The 17475-nt window shown below is 36.3% G+C and overlaps 1 protein-coding gene across 2 annotated transcripts in view; it reads left to right on the forward strand.

Moving 5' to 3' along the window:
- MYBPH (myosin binding protein H) overlaps positions 1–16981 on the forward strand; it is a 257185-nt gene extending 240204 nt beyond the window's left edge. For both annotated transcript variants that reach the window (XM_044079758.1, XR_006365820.1), the window contains 2 exons: positions 2354–2402; positions 16679–16981. In XM_044079758.1, the coding sequence (XP_043935693.1) occupies positions 2354–2364 (11 nt within the window). In that variant the 3' untranslated portion in view covers positions 2365–2402; positions 16679–16981. The remainder of the gene's footprint in view (positions 1–2353; positions 2403–16678) is intronic.
- Positions 16982–17475: the final 494 nt, after the last annotated feature.

A 17475-nucleotide genomic window follows, 5' to 3' on the forward strand; every position in this document is an offset into this window, starting at 1 on the left:
CAGAGCATTTACATGTTATCCCTATCCATAAGGGACAAGGGTGCTAAAACATGGATGAATTTGCTATTTCTAGCAATAAGCCAGAATTAACTAAGTAAAGTGCATAAAAGTGTAGTAATGTAGTCACTTAAGAATCTTTAATTTGTTGAACATAAAGGAATCAATAAACTCTTCCCAATTGGGTTGTGTGAAATGGTTCAGAACTCAACAGTCATAATAAGCCATTTATAAAATCCAGAAAGAATATGTAATGATCACAGTAGTATTTAGTGTACATAGTTTGAGCAGAGGCAGATGTAATCATTTAGTAATCCTCTCTGCTCAGTGGTCTCTTAACTCATTCACTCCTATAGCACTGATGGCACTATCTACTGCTTCAGACATCTAGCAGTAGATGGAAGAGTTCCCTTGCCTCATGCAAGCCTACAACATTTGTAATGCAGACCACACACAACACACAACACAACTATTTCAATGTAACTTGATTTCCTTACTGACTGTGTGGTATTCAGTCAGTGATTTAGCAGTTTAAATGTGAGAAAATTATTCTAACTGAGCAGGTAAAACAAAATGCTGTTTTACTTTTCCAGTTTAAAATGTTGTTCTCATTTTTTTCTCTCTTTGACTTTATGCTTCAGACAGTTTCTATCCAGTTTGCCAGAAGTCAGGAATATGATATCTCATTAAGTAATAGCCAGCAGGTGGTTAAACACAGCATGGGGGGTATGTAGAATTAAATGAGAGATATACTTACTGCAGGTGGTCACAATGGGTGGGTTGTAGGTAGTACTATTAAAACATCAGTGGCCATCTACTATAGAGGTCATCTACAGAGACCACCTACTATACTGGTCGTGTACAGAGGCCATCTACTTTAATGGTCATCTGCAGAGGCCACCTACTATAGAGGTCATCTACAGAGACCATCTACTATAGCGGTCATGTACAGAGGCCATCTCCTTCAGAGGTCATCTGCAGAGGCCACCTACTATAGAAGTCATATACAGAGGCCACCTACCTACTATAGAGTTGTAATGCATCGAAAAGAAACAGTTACAGAGGAGAATCTGTTTGTTTTCCTGCCTCTGTAAGATATTTATTTATCTATGCATCTGTTACTCTGTTGGATTGTCTGGCCATTTGGCCCTTTTCAGCCACACCTCAGCCAAAAGTATGCAAACAAAGTACTTGTATTAGTAACATTGAACAAGTATTAGAACTCACATCAACAAGATTAGTGGACATAAGGTAAGGTTATTGTGCAATCATAAGCATCGAAGAAAAACAGAACACAGCAACAATTTTGCAAGCATAAGGTAACAATCTCAGTATAATAAAAAAATCTTACAAAGTATAGATGCTTATATAAAATATAGCATCATGTTTGAAAATACAGCAGTATACAGTAAATGAGGACATATACATAGCTATGAATACCAAAGCTGACATAAAAGTGACTTGAATGTGACAAAAATGTCAACAATGACATTAGAAGACAGGGTTAGCATGAAGGTTATGCAAAGGTCACAGCTCTGTATGTTTATCTGACCTCAGTGTAGTTGAGCCTGACAGAAATAATTATGACAATAGTGACATCGACTCTGAAAACCAGTTTGATTGTAGCTTGATACACCACTAATGTGCTACTGAAAAGAGGATGAAGATAGTTGTACTACTGTTAGCAGTAATCGTAAGAAAATATTACCAAGGATCAGTATATGATAATAAGCATATGGAGGATGTTTATTACATAGAGACATGATAAAGCTTAGTCATTTGCAAGTCAGAAAAGGTAACATTTATTTATTTTTTTTTTTTTTAGAAAAAACATAGACTGACATATAATTTTTTTTTGCATGAGCCAGCCATGACTGTATTTTACAGAATATTTGATGAAAGAATATCTTAATTGAAGACAAGACATGACTTACAAATCTTGTTGAATCCCTTGCATAGAATAAAAAAACACTGTTTTTTGAATAAATTTAGTGCTATGCTAATGTTCCGGCAGAAAAAAAATGTCAGTCAAGTACAAAGAGGTAATTTTCTTCATTTACTTTAATACTTTTCTTACGCAACTCATCTAAACGTAAATAATTCAGTTACTGCTTAAAATGGACAGCACAACGTTTTGGCGAGGCTGGTTTAGAAGATTCTAAGCTTACTGTTCCAGCTGTCTAAAGGTATGTACAATGCTGCTTTTTACAATCTTGTACCCTGAGCTGATAAGATAGTTGAAAACATATTAAAAGTGTGATATTTCTACAACACACCACTGTCTGAACTGTGTAGTTTGAATAACTGATTATAGAATTAAAAACTCATATCATTCATTTTGCTTTGAATTTTACAGTTCCACAGTAGGACCAGTTCCAAGAAGGATGTCATTTGGAAAAGTCAAAGTGAGTTTCATTTTTCTTCATTACTACACTTTACTATCTAGTTATGCTAGTCCATGAAGAACGTAAAATAATTCACAGCTGTAACTGTGTGTAGAACAAAATTTCATTTCATGCTGATAAAGTTTTTTATTCCTTGGATAAATAGAGTACCTCATGTCATTGAGTATTACTTGATCCAAAAGGCATGTCAATATGATGTCAAACTCTCCAACAAGTATATTTTATAGCCTGAAACTGAAACTGACACAGTCCACAGTCCCCAACAAAAATATTAATGATTTGGTCCTTGTTTCCCTCACATGCATGAGTGTGCATGTGCGCACACACACACACACACATGCAGTATGTACATGTGTGTGTGTGTGTGTGTGTGTGTGTGTGTGTGTGTGTGTGTATATATATATATATATATATATATATATATATATATACACACACACACACACACACACACACCACACACACACACACACACAAACACACACGCACACATATATATATGACTGTTTATACATATATATATATATATATATATATATATATATATATATATATAGCTATATATATATATATATATATATATATATATATATATAGCAGGAGGTGTCCACATTGCAATTTATTATAGTGATCCCAAATAATCAAACAACTGCTCATCAATTAAAAAAAAAAATTATAGCAAACAAACATAGACTTCTCGCAGAGAGCAAGACATCCTGCATACTTCCACAGCCCCACATCTCTAAATATTATTAAATCTGATTTAGTACAAGCGGGATAAACAGAAGTGTCTTTATTCACACTTTTACAAGTTATTACTGTCAGCAGTATACCATTCTGATGGACATAACTATCAATGTAATTTTGACAACGGCATGAGTTCTAATATAATGCTGGTTAACAATCTCAGTGACTACCTTTATCATACATGTATCTATATAAAAAACATGTTATATGCATATATATAAATATAGATAGAGCTATAGATATAGATATACTAAAATCCAAAAAAGTTGCAAGGAGAACAGGCGCATATAGGCAAACAACACCTATAAAATCACCAAATAATGATTCCAACACTCAGCAAATATAGTACTCCTTTAATTTCAAATGTCAGCAACAGCAAATCGTGGTTTCACCTTTAAAAAGGCCAAAACCTTCATGTACAAGCTATGATGTAACTCCTGATCACAAGTCTAGTAATATATTAATTTACTCCAAATAACAAATGTAGTGCTATCAGATTAAATATACAGTATATTAAAAAAAAAGAAGACGAGAAACATCATTGCAAAATTTCACTATTTGTCTGTGTATATATATATATATATATATATATATATATATATATATATATATATATATATATATATACATACATATATATATATTCACTTCATAATCTTAAAATACTGAAATATCGAATTTCAATATCTTGAGACCATGAAGTCGAAAATCAAAAAAACTGAAACCACAAAACCATGAAACCCAAACTCCCGAAACCACAAAACTGCGAAAAGATACAGCACACACTACACAACACATACAAACACAAATGCACACAAACCTTCCGACACTGTACAAAAAGTAATACAACACACATGCTCACAACTAAACAAACACACACACATACGCTTACTACCCCCCTGTGCCCCCCACACTCCCCCACTAATATATACTAACTCTGAGGTCGCACTACACTCCATAACACAGACAACCCAGCACCACACATTCCAACCCCCTGCACAAACACACATCACAGACATACAAACACCACCACTCCCAACAATAGCACACTCACACTCTGACCTACCTACCCTAACCCACACATAAAACATCCCAACACACTCACAAACACACAATCTCTCCCCAAAACCCTAAAGTAAACAAGACCTAACGCGCTATCTGTACCCCGGGTTCAACATTGTCGGATTCGACATTTCCTGGTTCACTTTTTCTGTCCATTCAGCTTTATAAGCTCGTGATTCTGAAATTCAACATTTCAGGATTTCGAGCTTATAAAGCGTTTCCATATATATGTAACACATTCCCAAATAAAGCAAGGTAACAAGAAGCTGTCAATTTTTTATCTTTTACTGCCATCTATTGGCCATTTGGAGAATATACCTTCCAAGCAAGAAAATTAATTTCAAAAATGAAGCAAGGCCAAGTAAAAATTACTGCTATCTAGTGGCTATTTGAAGAATATATCAGCCAAGCCAAATTAAATTAGTTTATTTAAACCTGGATGTACCATTGCCCAAGATTAGTAATCCATTTTTGTTCTAAATAATCAAATTGTTTATGTTTCTGTGTCTTAGTCATAAAAGGATTACCCAACACCTTGTCAATACCTAGAAAGGTGAAAACCACCCACTCATGTTTCAATAAATGTTTAAACAGTGCACTTCCTTCCCTTTTACACCTAATATTGCTCTTATGAAGTGAAATACGCAGTTTCCGCATCTGCAAGGTCCGTCCTAAATTTAAAGCTCCGCTCTGGCATACTGTCATAGTCAGAGGTACAATTAATAAGGTGTCTTATATCATAAGTTCTTATGGTGTTAAGTGAGGTAAAAAAAAATCTGGTCTTATACACCCTAACACAGTGATTGCAGTTTTCACAAAGGAAGCTGACAGTGATTAAACTACCCATTGTCCTAATCATACCTAGCTAGAACAGAACTGAGAAATGGTACTTCTCCTTCCTATATGTCATCCGCCAACTATTTCCAAAATATTACTATGATATGTGTCTGTTGTTAAAATAATCCAATGTTTATTCAAGATATTTTTATCTTGAACATACTGTTACCATAAGTGGTGATAAATGTAATATGTCTAGGTTTATTATTTACCATTACATCATAAGTTAGCAAAACTGATCTGTCCAACTCATCTACATTTTTCAGATATTTTTCAGTACCATTAACATCATATTTTTTCATCTCAAATTGCCTCAACACCACTTCAGCTTTCTTGTGGTATTCTTCTTGATAATTGCAAATCCACTTGAGTCTTAAAATTGTGCATACGGATATGCTTTAACATGTGCCTGGGATGAACCCTAATAGTTGTGAGAATTGTACTCCTATGGAAGGACTTTTTATAAACACAAATACATACTCAACCATCAATCAGTTTGGTAATCAGTATGTCTAAACACTGGCTGACAAATAAGTCTGCAAACTAAGTAAATTGTATTACCATATCATTGCCATTTAGACAAGAAATAAAATTTCATAAATTTTGTATATTGCCCTTCCAAAGAAACCAGAAGTCATCCAGATAATTTCTCCACAATTTGATTTGATTCAAAAAGCTGTTAAATTTTGCATCATAAACATACTGTAACTCAAAATATCCCATAAAATTATCTGTATATATGAGGGCAAAGGTAGCCCCCCATAGCTGTACCTCATTTGTAAACAGCATTGACCAGAATAATAAAAAACATTTTTATCAACACTAAATCTAACAGTTCCAATAAAGATCTAGAAACATCTTCAGTATGTATACATGTGGCTTCTAAATAGTGCCTAACTACCAGCATGCCATACTTATGAGGTGTAATACAGTGACATGCAAAGAAACCATACACACACACACACACACACACACACATATAAATATATATATATATATATATATATATATATATATATATATATATATATATATATATATATATATATATATATATATATATATATATATATATATATATTGCTAGTAGATATCAGATGTTTCCATGCCATGAATTAGATGAGTGAGGTCTAAGGAAAAAATAAAGTGCTTTTGTCATGAGAAAGGTTCAATCATCCAGCTGTAGGACATGACCCATCCGCCTTTGCTATGAAAAAAAACTCTCATAGAGCTTATAATTAAAAGTAAGTTAGTTAAATCGGTCAAGTAAAAAGAAAGGAGAAAAAAGATAATGTAGCTTTAAAAAGCCTTTGCAGTTTTAAAGTCTGCATTGCACATGAGATTAAGCTGTAAATGCATACATCGACATCTTGGAAAATGAAAGGATTATTGTAGTTAATAGAAATGTAAATTGTTGCAACTGTGTGTGTGCGTGTGTGCGTGTGCACATGTGTGTGTGTGTGTGTGTGTGTGTGTGTGTGTGTGTGTGTGTGTGTGTGTGTGTGTGTGTGTGTGTGCACGTGCGCGCCTGTCAGTCTATAGGTGTGTGTGATGAGTGACTCCTTCAAGTTACTTTTTTTAAGAAAAGGACTTTTGGACAGTGTAAATGTTTAAGAATGACAGTCTGTTATTCTGTTCTGTTATCTTAGGTAAAGCACTTCATGCTACAGTTAAACTCTGCAGTTGTGCTATGTGTTGCCATGGCATCACTGAAGTTCATGAATGAGATGCTTGCATAGCTTATTTAATACAATTAATACTCAACCAAGTTGGTATGGTTTAAAAATGCAGTGCCTGGATAGCAGATGCATACATACACCAAGTGGAAACAGGATCCCCAGATAAACTAAACTCCCTGAGGAAAAACAGATCTCTGCCTACCCTACTCTGTGCTAATTTTCTAGGGGGGGGGCAGTAGTGGACAGCATGTCATGTGTAGTGAAGGTATTGTTGTGCAGCTGATGCCTTGGCTGTATGCTACACTATATCATATTATTGCGTATTAACAGTTCTTACGCTTCTCTGCATTATTTAAGGAACTGAAAGCACTCTTTGCACAGCATAATGGAAGGCTAATTTAATATTTAAGTCAGAAAAGTTAAAGGTTATCCACTTCAATAGGTACTCAAAATGTAAAAAAATAGAGAGAGAGAGAGAGAGAGAGAGAGAGAAAGAGAGACAAATACATTGTATTCAGATCATCTTGTTTATTTCTGCAGGACAGTGCTGGCAGAGTTAATGTGATGCTTCAAAGGACATCAGTGTAGAAAACTTAAGATAGGCACACTGTCATCCTGGCTTCTCAGCATTTTTTTCTGTGTCTGTCTGCCTTGTTTAATTGATTTTTTACTAAAGGCCGCTTTACGTGCAAGCACTAATGTCATGACATCTGATGGCCACTGTTTTCTTGTGTAGTGTATTGCTACCATGTTATCACTATCTGCAATCAGATATTTTAGATTAACCTTCCAAGGGGAAGGCATATACACCTGTTTAATTTACATATACTGCATTGCCTCATCCATACCCAACACTGTCATGATGTCCATTATAAAAGCCCTCCTCCAACTGCTTTGTCAATAGTATTAAATCTTAAACCTGCCAGCAGCAATGTGTACCTCTTTCCATATTATATTTCCACCTTTCCTTCCAGTTGTACACATTCTCACATCTCTGAGACTGTGTCCTCATACTGTTTGCATTCTCATTTCTTCGTCTTGGTAATCCTGTTAAAATTCTATCAGTCTGATAAGGCTTTATGAAGTTATAAAAGTATTCAAGATGAGGTTTCATTAGCACCATATATAGCAGGATGGTGGCATATGTATCCCTACTATATATATGCCTCTTGCAATGTAGTCTAGACCTCTATAGCATCTGGCACTACACAGCTTGTTTCAGTTAGTGGGGAGGGGGCTGCAATTATAGCAAACAGGACTTTTTTCTTCCTCTGTCTCTAATTTGAGTATCTTCTTAACATTTTAGTCATCTTCTGGGATTTCCCCCAACATAGTATAATCTTACAGCATTCTATGAATTAGTCTGTTGACAGATGTTGAACACTGATTGCTACCTGTCTGTCTGTCCCAAGTTACACTAGAGGTAGGGTCCTTGTTGTTATCCTGTACTCTAATCATGTTGCCATCATCATCATCATTATCTTCGTCATCAACATCTCTCTTATCCCCCATTTTCTATATGGGGTCAGGGTGTCTTGTCATCTGTTGCTGTTTCTCTTGATTCAATGCCACCCACCTACCTTCTTTGACAGTCATGCCTGACTATTACAATCCATCCACCTTTTTGCTGGTCAGTCTCATTTCCTCTTACTTTCTTCATGTCTGCCCCAAATCTTTTTCACCAGATTGTCTTCTGCTTTTCTGCACGTGTCTGAAGCAGTGTAATCTGTTCTCTGACCTTCTCTGCAATTGGAGTCACTTTGGCTTCTTCTCTGATGTACTTCTTTCTTCATCTGTCCCACAATATGCATCCTACCACCCATATATTAAGCACTTCATCTCCATCACCTCTAGCTTCCTCACCTGCAATGCCTTCACCACCCAGGTTTTTGTACCGCACAGTACTACTGGTCTTACCACTACTTTGTACATCTTACTTCTGATGTTCTTTGGCATTTTGCAGTCACATCTTACACGGGCACTCAGTGCCAGTTAGCTGCAGCTCCTCTCATTCAAGCTTTGACCTCCTCATTCATACTTTCCTTCTCCTCAACCACCCCTCCAGATACCTGACCAGTTTTTTTTTTTTCTTTTCATCCCTGGACTTTGGGTTTGGCTGTTTCTAAGCAAACCATCTCCTCCTGGATATCTAAGGCCAATTCCTTTTTTTATCCTTTTCATAGCAAATGTCTTTCTTCATCAGTTAGAACTCATTCCACTAGTGCTATTCTCTCTTCTGGTGCCTTCTTCAAATGTTTGGACACCAATTCCAGCCCTGAAGCTGCCACTTGATCTTCAGGGCATACCTTTACTAAACATTATAAATTGGAAATGGTTTATAGGGTCAGTGCAGGTTTTGCTAGGGCTATCCTGCATGGGTTTGTTGAAGGCTTTTCCTAGCCTTCCACCACTCACTCCTTTTCTTGAGTTTTTTTGTTCTTTCCATAAGGTGAAGAATACTGCAACAATGATATAGATTATAGAAGGACATAGTACAGTTGTGTAAAATCTTACTATAGCAGTAGATGTTCTTGTCTTCACTGTTGCAGTATTTGGTCACTACCTCCAGTGGCAACTGATGGCTTCAAATCAAAGAGGGGGCTGCAGGAAACATCTAAACGGGGGGAAGGGCAATGTGAAGGGGTGTGGCCAACCAGAAAGGGGTGGGGCTATGCTAAAAAAAACACAAAAACTGAGTCTTTAATTAAATATGCTCCCTGGGTTCCAAACCATCATTATGAGAGTCCAATCAAGACAAAATGAAGTGTAAAAGAAAAAAATATTTCAATGCATTGGCTACATGACAGCTTACTTAATATCTAGATGGAAACAAAAAGGTTGTGATGCATGAAAAACTAAATTACTTTTTAAATACATTACTGGAATGCCAGTCAAAACCAAGTATAAGAAAACAAGCAGCACTCATCTCAATCCACTTCTCCTTGCACTGCAGTTCTAATTATAATTTATATTCACCTTTATAAAAGTACCAAGTAACATGCTGAAAGTAGCAATCTCTGTGATACCTCCACTTGTAAAAATGTTTCTCATCCAAAAAAGGCCTGCTGCCTGACAACAACTATCTACTTGTTTCATGGGGAAAACATGATCAAAGTAAAAAATGAACAGCAAACAAGAAACAGGATCAAGATAAATTGATTAAAGGATTACTGCACAGGTTATGGACCACACATGATAGATTGACATTCTGTTTAGTTTACGGGTAAAGCCTGCAAAGATAACTGCTAGTCTCCAACAACTGTAATGAGCTTCTGAAAATATGTAATCCTGTCCTTTATTACAAATACTGTCATATGCATTTCAATACCTATGGCTTATACTTTATCTAGTTATATAAATTGTGAAGACAAACTGTTGCTGATACAAAAAACCAAGAAAAACGGACTGTATCAGAGTTATCAGAAAGCCAACAAAGTCCACTCCACGATAATTAGTCTTAACGCACCTTTTATTACCAAAACAAGCCCTGGTGTAGCTTCCTCAAGTACAAAGCAAAACTTGAAACAGTTACTTTTTTAAACATAAAAAACGCGCCAAAACAGAAAGGCGACGTGAAGTTGTTAAAGAAACAAACAATGTAAAATGGTACCATAGTACCTTCTGAGTGTAAAACATATCCTGCCAACATTTTGTGGAAACTCAATCACCCATTGTAACACTAAAATCATTCTTTAAAAACATTTGAAGTAAGTATGAACTATTAAAAAAAACATACCCCCTTCGAGTCAAGGCATGCACACTCCATGATAAACAGTGAAAAAAACATTAAGTTGAAGTGTCATAATCTTGATCAAAGTTAATCAGGTCTAAGCTGATATTTAGGAAAAGTCATCGGTTCTACATAAAATGAGTAGCCAGTAGACCAACTCGTCAAAGTCCGGTAAAATGCTGTGCTAAACAAAAACACATACTACTAAATGTATTAGTCTGACCCGACTTAGGTAGTAGGGTCGTAACTGCAAAAGCAAGTTTTTTGTGTGTGTTTTAAGCCAAGCGTTCGGTCTCAGTGAACACCCCTATGCAGCTCAGTGATAAAAAGCAACCAAAGTTACATCGGATCAGCCACATACCAAGAATGTACTAGTACTCACAATAAGAAAAATGTCGAGGCAAAGCTTGGTCTACACTAAAGCTGATGACAGGTAATCCATCCTACAGGATTCAGCCAGGGATTGACTGCTCTTGTCAAGTCCCACCATGTATACTACACTAAGAGGAATAATCTACTAAAAGTTGTGTAAGCTTCCTACACTTACGTGGAAAGGGTGAAACAATGACATCATTGTTGTGATGAGCGGATCGAAATCACTTCAAAATATTACAAGCTTATACCTTAATTTAATAACCAAATACTTTAGTATTAGGGAGGTATTAAAAGATAATGATTATAACTACAATAAACTTTTTAAAAACCGTACCAGGTTTTGTAAGAAAGAACCCCATCAGGGAAGACTATGTATTTCAAAGCCATACCATACTACAAACAGGGGCGTAATCCCTCCATGTAACCCCTACACTGTGGATATTCTCGTTTGACTTCCACATTGTGTTATGTTCTTCATAGGTTTGCATTTCTTGGGTTTGACTGCTTAGTAGGGGGTTTCACACAGGGCCACTTTGTCTGGTCCTGATCACTAATGTGCATTGGCAGCTTGTTTCATCACGGTTTTTGTCCCCTTAGATCCTGGACTAAGGGGTTACATGGAGGGATTACGCCCCTGTTTGTAGTATGGTATGGCTTTGAAATACATAGTCTTCCCTGATGGGGTTCTTTCTTACAAAACCTGGTACGGTTTTTAAAAAGTTTATTGTAGTTATAATCATTATCTTTTAATACCTCCCTAATACTAAAGTATTTGGTTATTAAATTAAGGTATAAGCTTGTAATATTTTGAAGTGATTTCTTTCAATACAATAAACTGGACCGCTTGATCCGTTCATCACAACAATGTGCGATGTCATTGGTTTCTCACCCTTCCTACGTAAGTTGTAGGAAGCTTACACAACTTTTAGTAGGTTATTCCTCTTAGTGTAGTATACATGGTGGGACTTGACAAGAGCAGTCAATCCCTGGCTGAATCCTGTAGGATGGATTACCTGTCATCAGCTTTAGTGTAGACCAAGCTTTGCCCTCGACATTTTTTCTTACTGTGAGTACTAGTACATTCTTGGTATGTGGCTGATCCGATGTAACTTTGGTTGCTTTTTATCACTGAGCTGCATAGGGGTGTTCACTGAGACCGAACGCTTGGCTTAAAACACACACAAAAAACTTGCTTTTGCAGTTACGACCCTACTACCTAAGTCGGGTCAGACTAATACATTTAGTAGTATGTGTTTTTGTTTAGCACAGCATTTTACCGGACTTTGACGAGTTGGTCTACTGGCTACTCATTTTATGTAGAACCGATGACTTTTCCTAAATATCAGCTTAGACCTGATTAACTTTGATCAAGATTATGACACTTCAACTTAATGTTTTTTTCACTGTTTATCATGGAGTGCGCATGCCTTGACTCGGAAGGGTCGGCATGTTTTTTAATAGTTTATACTTACTTCAAATGTTTTTAAAGAATGATTTTAGTGTTACAATGGGTGATTGAGTTTCCACAAAATGTTGGCAGGATATGTTTTACACTCAGAAGTTACTATGGTACCATTTTAATTTGTTTGTATCTTTAACAATTTCACGTCGCCTTTCTGTTTTGGCGCGTTTTTATGTTTAAAAAAGTAACTGTTACAAGTTTTACTTTGTACTCTGAGGAAGCTACACCAGGGGTTGTAGCGAAAACGTTGCTTGTTTTGGTAATAAAAGGTGCGTTAAGACTAATTATCGTGGAGTGGACTTTGTTGGCTTTCTGATAACTCTGATACAGTCCGTTTTCCTAGTTATATAAATATTCACTGCATGGCAACAACAAAAAGGCTTTCAATTATGGTAATTCTTTACCAGTATGCTTATTAAAGCTTACTTGCATCTTACAGTCTCAGACAAGCTTACCTGATGGTCATTAAAGCATTGCTACTTAAACACAGTGCAACAGGCACTGTAAAAACATGCATTTTCTGATTAAGAAGAACCACAAATCAACAGTATAAAAATATGACAGAAAACCAGAACATTCTGCAAAATCAAGGACAGATGAAAAGCCACTGCAGTACTTGTGTCTACCTTGCATGGGGGATACTCTGCACACTTTTAACACTGCATAACTGCTCCTTGCCTTGCTTGGACACATCCAGAGTCACTACATGGGGGAGTGGGGTGCAACAAGTATGTCACAATTTGAAATGTCTCTGGCTGACTGTGATGGCCATGACACATTTATCATATCTCTCAACCTCAGAGCAAGAAATCTGGACAAAGCCATAAATTAAATAAAGTGTGACAAAGGCCAAAATTTAGGACAATTTTTGAATATCGCTGTTATAAACTTAGAAAGATAATTAGGTCTTGTTTTAGTATGAATTTTCTGAAGGGTATGAAATCTGAAACTCAAATGTCTGTCATTATTTTCTAATTTCAGTCTGTAATGATTTGTCACTAATTTGCTAGAAACCCACAATTTTATGAAAAACAGACCAAAAATGTGATGCAAAAATATAAAATAGCCACATAATACAGCTGGGAACCTGTCAAAGAAGGGACACTTTTTTAATATTAGTACTGTTAACTTGAGCAGATGACAAAATAAGAGAATCTACATGCATTTCTGAAATTAAAAGTAATCTATAACTGATCATTACAATTATTTATTAATTGTAAACCCTCCGCATTTTCTTCCAAATTTGCTACATTGCAGAGGGACTATTAGTGGAGAGCAAAATTTTGAGCCAAAATCAGGGACAGTTGAGAGGTTTGGATATACCTAATTGTATAAAACAATTTATTTGCGCATACCTCAATGCAGGAAATTAATTTGGACAAGGCCAAATATATTGGCAGAACATACAAACAGTACTAAAAATTGCTCTTGTATAAACTTAGACAGTTGACAGAATAACAGGTCTTGCATGCATTTTTCTGAAGGGTGTGAAGTCTGAAACTCAATGTCTATAATTATTTAGTGACTTCATTCCTAAATGATTTGTCAGAAAACCACAAATGTTATGAGGAACAAAAAAAAAAATAAGAAGCAAAAATCTATTAATTTTGCAAAAGTCTGGACAGTTGATGACAGGGGAGAGGGAACGACACAAAAAGTAAATATTTGGTAGTAGTCTCACAACCTAAGGGAGCATTTAATCTCACACCCCCCCACAGTGTATTTGCACAAACATACTAAAGAAGTTGAAAACACCAAGGCTGAACGATACAAAGATTTATTCAAAAATCACAGTGACAGTGACAGTGACCACACGAACACAAGTTAATGTAGTTAAGCGCTTTCACCCAAACTCTGTCAGGCTTCTTCAGAACAATTTGAGAAATGCATACCCAGCAGCTTAAATACATACAATTAAGATAACAACTAATGAATGGGTACAAATAAAAAATCATCCCTCCCCCTTGTAAAGTCATGCATTTTCCACAAAACCTCACCCTCACAAACAAAATATTAAAATAATGTCTTAGAATTAACTTGTTAGTTATCCACCTTAAGTATTAAAATAAATAGATGTATTAATAAAATACTTTTGAACTTTTAAATTTTAATACTTTACAATCTAGCTGCCCTCTGATCCAAATACATTTAGCACTGCACAAAATCACATTAGTTGCATTTAAAGTAATAACTGGCATTCAGCACACTTGCACACATCGCTGTGATTGCAGTGGTTGACACTAAACCAAAGACAGTAGTAGCACCATGTCCACAATACTGTCTCATAGCTCTCAACCAATAAGGGACAAATTTCAACAGAATCAGGGACAATTTTAAAATATTAATGCTATTAACTTGAGAGTAGACATTGACAGAATCAGAACATAAGAATTAATACTCTTTCTGGAGTAAAAGAAGTCTATAACTCTTAATTATTGTCATAATTCAAATGTAATTCACGACCTTTCCTCCAAAAGTCACTAGTCTTAGGAGGGATTAAGAGGGACTCAGCCAAAATTTGAGTCAATCAGGGACAGTTGAAGGGTATGCTGTCAATACACAGCATGGCAAAATAAAGACCGATTATTACCTGCAGCATGCCAGCATAAAGAGACTGTCACTGTAGACAGTACAACTCCACCAAGAAAAGAAAAATGTCACTTACTTATTTCAGTCTCTCAGTGAGCTGTCAGCTCAGCTTAATAGTCACTCACTACAGTCCAACTGAACGAATTAAAAAAAAAATTCAGTATTAGCCTCAGGTCCTCAGGATGACCGATTTCCGATGCAATGATGCAATGTTATGCAATTAAAATTGCAAATATACTAACAAGTTTACTCAGTCAGTGCTCACCGGCTGCTACTGTTTGGTTCTCGCTCTTTTCCCAGCATATAAAGCCCAGGAAGAGTGCGAGAACCAATCAATAGCCATTCAGCCCATCACGTCACGTATGTGCCTGTGGACGTGGCAGTCCGAGCCCCTTCCATTTCTATGCGGTTACAAAACCGCATAGATTTCTGGGCATCACACTGATGCCTTCACTCATTAATCCAGACTGCTTTTACAGCAGTCTGGATCTGGATTTACAGAAAAACTACATTTTTTTTTTTTTTACCTGGAACTCGGCAAGCATGTGCAGTTTGAGTTCTGGGACTTCAGCGAGTCAGTCGGACTCGTAGCGAAATAAGAAGGGGCCAGATAATAAATAATTTATATTTTATTATTTTATTTATGAAATGTTATTTATCTTGCTGGGAGAGCTGCAGTCCTGCAGTCTGATAGGACAAGCCACCCCTGACTACCTCCATTCCCCTTTTTCTTTTGAGTTTTGATTTGGTTTCCTTCCTGGCTGAGGGTCCCCCTTTTCCATCTGCATTTTCTCCCTTTGGGTGTGCATAAACTCCTCAACTGTGGCAATTCAGTTCTGAGTAACTGTGTCTGTATGTCACCTTTCTACTTCCAGTGAGAGGAGCATACATGTTACGTACATCACATTTAAGATCTAAATGCTTTGGTATACTGGCTAGATGCTGGGCTATCCTTGGTAGGAGATTCCTAAGGTGATGAATACTGCAACAGTGAAGAGAAGGACATTTACTGTTATGGTAATATTTTGCACAATTGTACTTTATGTTAACTGCACTACCATAGAGGGATACAGCCCTGACTAGGAGACATGACAAAAATTTGGGTAGTGGATTGGGCACCATTTCTGGCTGATATGGAAGAGGGAAATGTCAAGGCATAGCTTGCTCTGCTGTCTTCTTTGGAGTGAAGGGTTTGGGCACACATGCCTTGTGTGCATGTTCCTATGACTGAATCATCAGTGGAGACTGGGGACCTTATAGGAGCACTAACTTTAGGAGAGGGGGGAACAGAGCTGTCCTGAGGGTTTACATCATTTACTAAAGTGAATGATATACCCTCACTGATGCCCGTTGCACACCAAGCCCTTTATTTGTTGCTGGACATTTTCACTAGGCATAGGGCTGCAGAAAGAAAGAAAAACATAATGACTGTCTAAATGATAGTGCCTCTTACTTGGCTATCTCTTTGGTGGATGGGGAATGAACAGGTACGTGACCAGTAGATTGACAGTTGGTCCGATTGTCATCAGGCAACAGATGTAAAAAAAGGTGGAGAAAAATAAGGCAACAGCAATGTTGTGATTTTAAGTTATTAAGGGCATAAACAACATTTCAGAATTACAAATTCACTATGCAAATCAGTTTTGTCTGGTAAGGAAATGATCGAATCCATGAAGTCCTGGTTAAATTCTTTTAGCTGTTGTGTTTTTTATAACTTTCCAAGTCACCTTACTTCTTTGAATACTTATATATATTTTTTCTGCAACACTTATGTGTCTGTTTTTTTTTTTTTTAGGTTTGTGTCTGTGGTCATGTTGAGGACGGAAGGAAGGTGTTACAGCCAAGGAAAAAGAAGTATATTACAAGGACCTACAGTTTTCTTTTACATGGACCTGCACTTTTTTTATTTACAGTTATGATACCCACATTGAATGTTTCTGAATTTTTCTGCATTGTGCATTTCAGTCTGCCGCTCTGACAATAAAATTGCTGATATACCTGTCTGTAACCATTTTGCTTTGGCTGTGCCCTGTTTAGGAATGTGAAAAGGAGGCATTTTGAACGTAGAATTGTAATAAATACATTATATTAAATTATATTACAAAAGTGGTTCGTAAGTTTATATGAAATAAAAACAACTTCATTGTTTTAATTGTGAGATATTAGCATTTGATGTATTTCCATGTAGGTTTTTCTTTAAACCTTGTTTTCATTCGCTTGTTAGCTTTGGCTTCCTTGTTGCCATTTACATCTGTCTCGCATCTGTTTCTAGAACTTCCTGCATAAGAACTGACACAATAAATGTTTATATTTCTATAACAATATTATTTACACCTTTTTCAAAGATGCTTATATGACTGATGTCATTATTTAGACATGTTTACTGGGAACACAATATGCCCAAGTGGTGAACCATTGCTGGGAAGAAAGTGGAAATAAACTTAACCCACAAGTAGTGACAAAGACTCAAAAAGGATCAAATGAATTAACTGACACTTTAGCTGTCGTGTTGTTAGCAGTGGTTCATCATTTGTCCTGTTTAATGCAAGAACACCTGTTTTGCTCACCCTAAAACCACCCACATCTTGTAGT

Source organism: Protopterus annectens, chromosome 8.part0 (genome assembly GCF_019279795.1).
Source record: "Protopterus annectens isolate FY-2018-M chromosome 8.part0, PAN1.0, whole genome shotgun sequence".
Lineage (NCBI taxonomy): Eukaryota > Metazoa > Chordata > Ceratodontiformes > Protopteridae > Protopterus > Protopterus annectens.